This window comes from Corythoichthys intestinalis, chromosome 7 (genome assembly GCF_030265065.1).
Source record: "Corythoichthys intestinalis isolate RoL2023-P3 chromosome 7, ASM3026506v1, whole genome shotgun sequence".
Classification (NCBI taxonomy): Eukaryota; Metazoa; Chordata; class Actinopteri; order Syngnathiformes; family Syngnathidae; genus Corythoichthys; species Corythoichthys intestinalis.
Window position 1 is genome coordinate 10128182 of NC_080401.1, and position 11211 is coordinate 10139392.

Here is an 11211-nt window from a genome sequence, read left to right on the forward strand (position 1 = left end):
TTTTTTTTTTCAATAAAAAAAAAAAAAAAAAGAAATACAGATGAGCTGTTCCAAGCCGATCACGCTGTCTACCTCTCGCTCCCTCCCTCTCCCTGCTCTTTGTTTGTCAGTCAGGCAGTGCACGTGCACCGGAGTTGTTTATTAAAGTTAACGATGATTGACAGATGAATGTGTTTGATCTTGCCAGTCACGAATTTTTGAAGTGCCACATGCTTCTATCATCGTTTAAGTTGTTAAAGAGTTGCTGTGGCAACTCATTTTTTGTGAGTGAGCATCTCCGAGCGGATTTGAGTAGTCTCACTCAGTGAAGCATTTAATAAAGCCAAGCATTTTTCTCCTACTTTATTCTTGTTTAAAAATAATTCAGTGGGACAATAACATGTTTAAAACTAGGGCTGTCAAAATTATCGCGGTAACGGGCGTTAATTCATTTTTTAAATTAATCACGTTAAAATATTTGACGCATTGATGTTTATTTATTGTTATAATAAACAAATACAGTACTTACGTACAATATGTTGAATGTATATATCCGTCTTGTGTCCTATCTTTCCATTCCAACAATAATTTACAGAAAAATATGACAAATTTTATAGATGGTTTGAATTGCGATTAATTACGATTAATTAATTTTTAAGCTGTGATTAACTCGATTCGATTAAAAATTTTTAAACTAATTATTACATTTGAAGTGCTTGAAAAAGCATTTATTAAAATACATGTACATATACTGTACATATTTTTTTTAAACTATACTTTGGCGGGAAAAAAGTGAAAAAACATGTCTTATATGTATCTCTTGCCAATGCTAAATGCGCTACTTCGCGGTTTTTCACTTATCGCGGCGGGTTCTGGTCCCCATTAACCGCGAAAAACGAGGGATCACTGTAACGCATGATAAAAAATTTAAAATTTGTTACACAAATACAGTACATACAGTACGTCATCAATCAATGAACATTTAATATTTTTTAGTCTGCAAATGAATGACATTGACATTGAGATGTGTATGTGCTGCAGGTGCTGGGTTGTGAAAACAGTTTACAAGTAGATTTCTGGGAAGCAATGCTAATGGCCTCATCGCAGGAAGCGGTCATTCAAGAGCTTCTTTTCAGATTGTCTTCTGTCTATATTGACCGTCTAATGCACACCAGCACAGACAAACATGTGCCTGCACCTCCAGCACGCAAGTCACTAAAGAGTGCTGACGATCTGGTAATGTGGCTGAACAAAGTTTTTGTAAAATATGCATGTCATTAATAAGCTTTACATTTGGTGGGGAAGCCATATTTAATTTTCAGGAATGAATCATTTTGCGTTTAAATTTCCTCATGAATATTTAATGTCTGGTCAATTATGTTTCAGATCAATTCCTGCTCCCATTATGGTGCTCTATATCCGTGGCTGACTGTTCTCTGCCCGCCTTACAGTACCGGCTTCCAACACCAGGAGGCTTTACACAAAATGCAGGTAAGAATTAGGCCCATACACATCATTGCTATGGCAAGCTGTACCTACTTATCATTATTTTCTTAATTGTTCTGTTTGTTCACTTTGTTTGCTGTTTTTTGTTTCAACTGTAAAGCGTATTTGAGCATTGGTAAAAGCACTGTACAAATAAAATGTATTATTATTATTATTTATGGTGTTTACTGCACACTCACACCATATTTTTGTACACCTGTGTGGCTGACAATGTGAATTTTCAACAGTCTCTCCTTTGTGGACCATCCCTTTCTGTGGGTTCAGTCACGCCATTGTTGGAAAGTTTGTCAGACAAAACATTATGGGGCTTCAGCCTGCACCTTCTCTGTGCTACCAGAAAGGGCCAGTACGATACCAGCATTGAAGAGCTTCTGGACCAATGCCCGCAGGCTATTATAGCCTATGCCAATCATCACTTGCAAGATGAATACATGGTCTGTACATGAAAATGACTGCTTCTTTGTTTTACCCAACATGGAAGTGTGGGGTTTTTTAATTGTGTGGGTTTGAAATTTCTCAAAAGATCACGACATTTATTGTTTAGTGTACCGATAGCAGAAAGTACCTCACTCTTTGAAACTACAGTGATAGGAAAAAGTTTGCATACCCCAGATCATTTCAAGAGTTCCCTGTATTGAATTTTTGGTTGTACAGTGGTATGAAAAAGTATCTAAACATTTTGGAAATTTTCACATCTCTGCATAAAATCACCATCAAATGTGATCTGATCTTTGTCTAAGTCACACAGATGAAAAAAGTGTCTGCTTTAACTAAAACTACCAAAACATAGGTTTTCGTATTTTAATGAGGATAGTATGCAAACAATGACAGAAGGGGAGGGGGGAGTAAGTGGACCATCACATTTAATATTTTGTGGCCCCCCCTTTCGCAGCAATCACTTCAACCAGACGCTTCCTGTAGCTGCAGATCAGTCTGGCACATCGATCAGGACTAATCTTAGCCCACTCTTCTCTACAAATCTGCTGTAGTTCAGTCAGATTCCTGGGATGTCTGGCATGAATTGCTGCCTTTAGGTCGTGTCACAGCATCTCAATGGAGTTCAACTCTGGACTTGGCCACTCCAGAACGTGTATTTTGTTCTTCTAAACCATTCTGAAGTTGATTTACTTCTGTGTTTTGGATCATTGTCTTGTTGCACGATCCCGCTTCTATTTAGCTTCAACTGTCTGACAGACAGCCTCAGGTTTTCCTGCAAAACATCCTGATAAACCTTTGAATTCATTCTTCCATTACTGATTGCAAGTTGTCCAGGCCCTGAGGTAGCAAAACAGCCCCAAATTTATGATGCTCCCTCCATCATGCTTCACAGTGGGGATGAGGTGTTGATGTTGGTGAGCTGTTCCATTTTTCCTCCACACATGACGTTTTGTGTTACTCCTAAACAATTCAACTTTGGTTTCATCAGTTCACAAAATATTTGCTAAAATATATGATAAACTCCCTCCAATTGTAGACAACTTCTCTGACTGGATATTGATGAACATTCAGACTTTTAAAGATGGTTTTGTATCCTTTCTCAGCTTTATACAAATCAACAACCCTTGATCGCAGGTCTTCAGACAGCTCTTTGACCAAGCCATGATGCACATCAAACAATGCTTCTCATCAAGACATTTCTTACCAGATGTGTGTTTTATAGTGGGCAGGTCAGCTTTTTGATTGGGCAGACACCCGACTTAAAATGTTTGGTAAAAGTTGGTTTCAATTGCTCTTTAATTCTCCTTAGGCGGAGGGTTCGCTACTTATTTTTCTCCATTCTGTCATTGTTTGCATGCTATCCTCATTAATATTTGAAAACCTATAAATGTATTGGTGGTTTTAGTTGAAGCAGACGCTGTATTTTCATTTGTGTGGGTTTAACAAAGATCAGATTGCATTTGATGGTGATTTTATGTAGAAATGTGAGAAATTCGAAAAGGTTCAGATACTTTTTCATACCACTGTAATGCCTTTACGGTACTGGTCTCTTATGTGTCTTGCTAGTTAATAATTTCCCCTTTTGTCTAAATTGATAGGATTTGTGGTGGCAGAAGCTGCTCCCAGAACTCTGCAATCGCACAAGATCTGCATCAGACAATAGCATTCTTTTGGCTGCTCTCAAAGGTAGAAGCTTTAACTCAAATTCTGTCAGTAAACATAAAGTCAGTTTTTCTTTTTTTCTGTTCATTAGCTGCAATGCATGTTAACAAATTCTTCCAACAGAGACTCTGGTCGTTGTTGCCATGGAGACAAGTCCTACACAATTCCTCGAGCTGATACCCGATGATGGCACAGCTTCTTACTTCTTACCTCACTTGCTGACCTGCAGCCAGAAACACTTACTGGCTTAAAAGGCGCGCAGAGTGTTTTACTTTATGCAACTATATTAACATACAACATTGAGCGACTAAATATTTATTTTAGGAGACTAATGTAGGACAACTCTGCAGGTAAAAACTAGGGCTGTCAAACGATTAAAAATTTTAATTGAGTTAATCACAGCTTAAAAATTAATTAATGGTAATTAATCGCAATTCAAACCATCTATAAAATATGCCATATTTTTCTGTAAATCATTGTTGGAATGGAAAGGTAAGACACAAGACGGGTATATACATTCAATATACTGTACATAAGTACTGTATTTGTTTATCATAACAATAAGTCAAAAAGATGGCATTAACATTATTAACATTCTGTTAAAGCGATCCCTGGATAGAAAGACTTGTACTTCTTAAAAGATAAATGTTAGTACAAGTTAAAGAAATTTTATATTAAAACCCCTCTTAATGTTTTCGTTTTAATAAAAGTTGTAAAATTTTCAATTAAAAAAATAAACTAGTAGCTCGCCATTGTTGACGTCGCTGAGCGGTAGCGTCACATGGGCTCCCTGCCGTTCTTCCACAGTGTCTTTAACTACATAAGGTAGTGATTGAAATATACCACAAGGTGTCAATGGCGAGTTTTAAATTACTTGGAAATCAAGCCAATGAGTGTGTTTTGTCCCTCGACCGACGCTGTAGTTCCCTGTTTACTTGTCCACCCATTGTACATCATTTGAGTGCTGGCTTCACAACGTACGAGACCTCTGATCGTTTGTATATTGTGACTGAATATTGCCATCCAGTGAATTTGTCGAGCTAAACAACAGCTAAACGAAATGTTTGAATAGTTTTTCCAAAGTCTGAGCATCATTAATACAGATAGAAGCACTTTTCTTTTTGTGAACATTATTTTTTTGAGAGATAGAAATACTATTTTTGCTCTGTATTCTGTCCTCAATGTGTGTGAGTACACAAATTGACAGATAGCGAACAGCAGAAGCTCTAAAGAGGAATCAGACGTTGAGGCAAAGTTGAATGGGCTTTACTGTAGTCATCAATTCTCTTGACAGGGGAACGTTTCTGATTATTGTAAAACTGAAAATAATAAACATTGTGCCAATAACTTGCACAAGTCACAAAATAACACAAAATATACACACACGTTTCCATTTTAGCAGTAGCACTAGCCAATTAGCTCACAAGCAACAAATAATGTAACTACATTGTACCATATATGTAAACAAAATGAAATGTACATCACCAATAATTACACAATGCTCATGAATATATACAAAGAAAGAATAGAACTCACAAGTGATGCATGTATAAGAGACAGTGTGATGAGACAGCGAGAACTGCCACTGAATACTGGATGCAGACGTTAGCTGGTCTGTATATCACTGTATTGGTATGAGTTCGCGTCGACATACAGTGCCTTGCAAAAGTATTCGGCCCCCTTGAACCTTGCAACCTTTCGCCACATTTCAGGCTTCAAACATAAAGATATAAAATTCTAATTTTTTGTCAAGAATCAACAACAAGTGGGACACAATCGTGAAGTGGAACAAAATTTATTGGATAATTTAAACTTTTTTAAATAAAAACCTGAAAAGTGGGGCGTGCAATATTATTCGGCCCCCTTGCGTTAATACTTTGTAGCGCCACCTTTTGCTCCAATTACAGCTGCAAGTCGCTTGGGGTATGTTTCTATCAGTTTTGCACATCGAGAGACTGACATTCTTGCCCATTCTTCCTTGCAAAACAGCTCGAGCTCAGTGAGGTTGGATGGAGAGTGTTTGTGAACAGCAGTCTTCAGCTCTTTCCACAGATTCTCGATTGGATTCAGGTCTGGACTTTGACTTGGCCATTCTAACACCTGGATACGTTTATTTTTGAACCATTCCATTGTAGATTTGGCTTTATGTTTTGGATCATTGTCCTGTTGGAAGATAACTCTCCGTCCCAGTCTCAGGTCTTGTGCAGATACCAACAGATTTTCTTCCGGAATGTTCCTGTATTTGGCTGCATCCATCTTCCCGTCAATTTTAACCATCTTCCCTGTCCCTGCTGAAGAAAAGCAGGCCCAAACCATGATGCTGCCACCACCATGTTTGACAGTGGGGATGGTGTGTTCAGGGTGATGAGCTGTGTTGCTTTTACGCCAAACATCGTTTTGCATTGTGGCCAAAAAGTTCAATTTTGGTTTCATCTGACCAGAGCACCTTCTTCCACATGTTTGGTGTGTCTCCCAGGTGGCTTGTGGCAAACTTTAAACGAGACTTTTTATGGATATCTTTGAGAAATGGCTTTCTTCTTGCCACTCTTCCATAAAGGCCAGATTTGTGCAGTGTACGACTGATTGTTGTCCTATGGACAGACTCTCCCACCTCAGCTGTAGATCTCTGCAGTTCATCCAGAGTGATCATGGGCCTCTTGGCTGCATCTCTGATCAGTTTTCTCCTTGTTTGAGAAGAAAGTTTGGAAGGACGGCCGGGTCTTGGTAGATTTGCAGTGGTCTGATGCTTCTTCCATTTCAATATGATGGCTTGCACAGTGCTCCTTGAGATGTTTAAAGCTTGGGAAATCTTTTTGTATCCAAATCCGGCTTTAAACTTCTCCACAACAGTATCTCGGACCTGCCTGGTATGTTCCTTGGTTTTCATAATGCTCTCTGCACTTTAAACAGAACCCTGAGACTATCACAGAGCAGGTGCATTTATACGGAGACTTCATTTCACACAGGTGGATTCTATTTATCATCATCGGTCATTTAGGACAACATTGGATCATTCAGAGATCCTCACTGAACTTCTGGAGTGAGTTTGCTGCACTGAAAGTAAAGGGGCCGAATAATATTGCACGCCCCACTTTTCAGTTTTTTATTTGTTAAAAAAGTTTAAATTATCCAATAAATGTTGTTCCACTTCACGATTGTGTCCCACTTGTTGTTGATTCTTGACAAAAAAATTAAATTTCATATCTTTGTTTGAAGCCTGAAATGTGGCGAAAGGTTGCAAGATTCAAGGGGGCCGAATACTTTTGCAAGGCACTGTATAATCACGTCAGCAGAGCGTGCTGAAACCCATAAAATCAGTCGCACCCAAGCTCCAGCAGAGGGCGACAAAACACAAGTAGCAAGTCGACATGACACTGTGCTGTCATTTTAATCTGTTTGAGCGGGCCTGTGCCTTAAATGCATCAAATATTTTAACGTGATTAATTTAAAAAATTATTTACCGCCCGTTATACGATAGTTTTGACAGCCCTAGTAAAAACATCCATCACAGATTCCAAATTTACAGACCTGCAATCGTGCAAATTATTATTTTATTATTATAATTAAATTATTATTGTTATTATTTTTTTCCCAAGCAACGACTGTAGTGTTATAATGTATATATTTGCGCATGATCTATGTAAATTGTCAGCTATGTCTCGGTAAAACAGATATTGTCTTTCTATATTGCGTATTACACTCATTGCAGGACATGCGTAATACCTGCAATGGATGGTGATTATTGTTTCGATAAACTGGAATAGAAAATAAATAAAAACAAATATAGATACAGACTACCATTGTGCTGAACATAGTTGTAATTAGTTGGAACCCTTTACATGTTTTTATCTTGGTGTCTTGTTCTGTATCAAATGGTATCATCTTGTACGATGGTACATTTTAGCACGGTTCCAAAAAAATTTAGATTTCTTTGTTTCACAGTTTTTTTTTGTCTTCTGTATTTCACAAATGATTGGGATATTTCCACATGCTTGAAGAATTATCTGGCCATTTGCTGTACTGTTACAACATATTGAAGTGATGTTGATTGTGTTTTGTGATGTGAATATTCTTCTTCTTCCACTCATTATTGATCCAAACATTTTTATCACGATTATGGTGTGTGTCTCTTACGTACTGACTAATCCAAGTAGAGATTTGTGTATGTCGCCCTCTAGTGGTTGGCCGCCATTACTGGTCTGTTTACACACTTATATTAGCCCAGCGTCAGTCAATGTAAACGGTAAATAACGTCAACTGCTATTGGCTGTCATTTTGAAAAGAAAAAAAAAACAATACTTTGTGAAAAACGCTTTTTATATAGTAAAATCTTTTTCATAATACTATTGCCTTATTTTACAATTTAAGGGCCATATTACACAATGTCATTTTTTAAAGTCTGTTTTATTTCAAAATGTTATTTAATTTGAACCTTTTTGGGGTTCCTCAGTCAGGCAGACATGTCAAAAGTTCAACCCCTATTGCCTAATAGTGTTGTTTGTTTTTATAATTGAAATCTTTATATCTATTGTTATGTAGAAACACAATCAGATAGGACTGGAACTAACAACAAATTATTTCACATACACTCAACTAATCAAAATAAAAGCTGTCTTTGTCTATTTTAAACTGTTTGTAGATTTTGGGTTGCTGGATTACTATTATTTTTGTGTATAAATTAGCAATCACTGATTATCCACTGTTGGTATTCTTTCATTACAAATGATGGAGTAAGTAGTTTTGTATACAGATTATTTCATTTATTTCAATACAGGTGTCATGAAAAAGAAAACCAGCCGTTAAATTGTTGTATTGCAATGGATCTGTGATCTGAGATACTAATTACTTCTCAATCAATTATTTTGGGGGTAAAATACCTGTGTTTGGCACATACGCTGCTGGCCAAAAGTATTGGCACCCCTGCAATTCTGTCAGCTAATGCTCAATTTCTCCCAGAAAAGGATTGAAATTACAAATGCTTTGGTAGTAATATCTTCATTTATTTTGCTTGCAATGAAAAAACACAAAAGAGAATGGGGGGGAAAATATAATTTTACACAAAACTACAAAATTGGGCTGGTCAAAAGTATTGGCACCCTTTGAAAAATCGTGATGCTTCTCTAATTTGTGTAAGTACAGCACCTGTTACTTACCTGTGGCACATAAGAGGGGGTAGCAAAAATTTGATCACACGTGCAGCCAGTTAAAATGGATTAAAGTTGGCTCAACCTCTGTCCTTTATCCTTGAGTGTACCACATTGAGCATGGAGAAAAAGAAGACCCAAAGAACTGTCTGAGGAGTTGAGGACAAAAATTGTAAGGAAGCATGGGCAATCTCAAGGCTACAAGTCCATCTCCAAAGACCTGAATGTTCCTGTGTCTACCGTGCGCAGTGTCATCAATAAGTGTAACGTCCATGGCACTGTGGTTAAACTCCCTAGATGTGGACAGAAGACAAAAATTAACGCGAGATTTCGATGAAAGATTGGGCGGATAGTGGATAAAGAACCTCGACTAACATCCAAACAAGTTCAAGCTGTCCTGCAGTCAGATGGTACAACAGTGTCAACCCGTACTGTCCGTCGGCATCTGAATGAAAAGGGACTCTATTGTAGGATAGCCAGGAAGACCCCACTTCTGATCCAGAGACATAAAAAAGCCAGGCTGGAGTTTGCCAAAACTTACCTTTTGCCAAAACTTACCTGAGAAACCAAAAATGTTTTTGAAGAATGTTCTCTGGTCAGATGAGACAAAAGTAGAGCTTTTTGGGAAATGGCATCAACATAGAGTTTACAGGGGGAAAAAACGAGGCCTTGAAAGAAAAGAACACAATCCCCACAGTCAAAACATGGAGGTTCCCTATGTTTTGGGGTTGCTTTGCTACCTCTGGCACTGGACTGCTTGACTGTGAATTTATGAAGTCTGAAGACTACCAACACATTTTGCAGCATAATGCAAGGCCCAGTGTGAGAAAGCTGGGTCTCCTTCAGAGGTCATGGGTCTTCCAGCCGGACAATGGCCCAAAACACACTTCAAAAAGCACTAGAAAATGGTTTGAGAGAAAGCACTGGAGACTTCTAAAGTGGCCAGCAATGTGTCCAGACCTGAATCCCATGGAACACCTGTGGAGAGATCTGAAAATGGCAGTTTGGAGAAGGCATCCTTCAAGTCTCTGAGACCTGGAGCAGTTGGCCAAAGAATGGTGTAAAATTCCAGCAGAGCATTGTAAGAAACTCATTGATGGATACCGGAAGCGGTTGTTCGCAGTTATTTTGTCTAAAGGTTGTACTACCAAGTATTAGGCTGAGGCTGCCAATACTTTTGTTCGGCCCATTTTTGGAGTTTTGTGCAAAATGAAAATGATTTTTTTTTTTCATTCTCTTTTGTGTTTTTTCATCGCAAGCAAAATAAATGAAGATATTACTAGCTAAGCATTTGTAATTGCAATCATTTTCTGGGAGAAATTGAGCACTGGCTGACAGAATTGCAAGGGTGCCAATACTTTTGGCCAGCAATGTACAATGGAGCCGCTATCTGAGCTTCTAATTCTCAATCAAGAATGTTTTTTTTTTTATTTTAAAATTATTTCTGGGGTAAAATACCCGTGCTTGACTCATACCATATGCGTTATTAGTGTGTTCTATACCCTGGAGAAATGCCATACTAGCTATAAAACAAAAGCAAGTTTGTAGACGAGCAGAACGCAGATGGCGAAAAAACAAACTCCTAGTTTTTTATGATATCTACAAAGAGAGTCTTCGCAAATACAACCAGGAACTGAAAAATGCTAGACAATCATATTTTTCAGAGATCATTAGTAGAAACACCAACAATACTCGCACACTATTTTCTGTTGTTGACAAACTGACAAACCCACATGCATCAATACCTCAGGAATTGGCATCTGAGGTGTCCTGTAATAATTTCGCAGCATTCTTTATACACAAAGTACTAAAGATTAGACAGACTGTGTGCAACTCCGGATTAACAAATGTTACACTAAACGCCTCCCAAAATGTCCCCCACGTCAATCTTAGACAGTTTAGCCTCTTGGACTATGCCACTTTAACAGAAATTTTGTAGAAATTAAAGCCCACAACATGCTGCCTTGACATCCTTCCTTCAAACTTTTTCAAAACTGTTTTTCATTGCATAGCCCCAGACATACTTCAGATTATAAATACTTCCCTCCAAACAGGAGAGTTTCCTCAGACTTTTAAAAACTGCAGTAATAAAACCTCTCCTAAAAAAAAACTAATCTGGATGCCTCAACCATTAGTAATTACAGGCCAATATCAAATCTGACATTCCTGGAGAAAATTATCGAAAGGGTTGTGTTTGAACAGATCCAGACTTTTATGATGCAAAACAATCTTTTTAACTCATTTCAGTCTGGATTTCGGCCACAACACAGCACCGAGACCGTGCTTATCAAAGTCCTAAATGATATTCGTCGGAATACCGATGCAGGCAAATCATCTGTTCTGCTACTATTGGATCTCAGCGCCGCATTTGACATGGTTGATCACAACATACTACTCAGCAGATTGGAACAGTGGGTAGGGCTTACTGACACTATTCTTCAGTGGTTCACATCCTATTTACATGATAGGGATTTCTTTGTGT

General features: G+C 38.0%; 1 protein-coding gene across 4 annotated transcripts in view; it reads left to right on the top strand.

Annotated features, from left to right (window-relative positions):
* Nucleotides 1–5306, top strand: part of hps3 (HPS3 biogenesis of lysosomal organelles complex 2 subunit 1) — a 42419-nt gene extending 37113 nt beyond the window's left edge. For all 4 annotated transcript variants that reach the window (XM_057841986.1, XM_057841987.1, XM_057841990.1 and 1 more), the window contains 5 exons: nt 1021–1215; nt 1366–1470; nt 1713–1919; nt 3522–3609; nt 3709–5306. In XM_057841986.1, the coding sequence (XP_057697969.1) occupies nt 1021–1215; nt 1366–1470; nt 1713–1919; nt 3522–3609; nt 3709–3836 (723 nt within the window). In that variant the 3' untranslated portion in view covers nt 3837–5306. The remainder of the gene's footprint in view (nt 1–1020; nt 1216–1365; nt 1471–1712; nt 1920–3521; nt 3610–3708) is intronic.
* The last annotated feature ends 5905 nt before the right edge of the window (nt 5307–11211 follow it).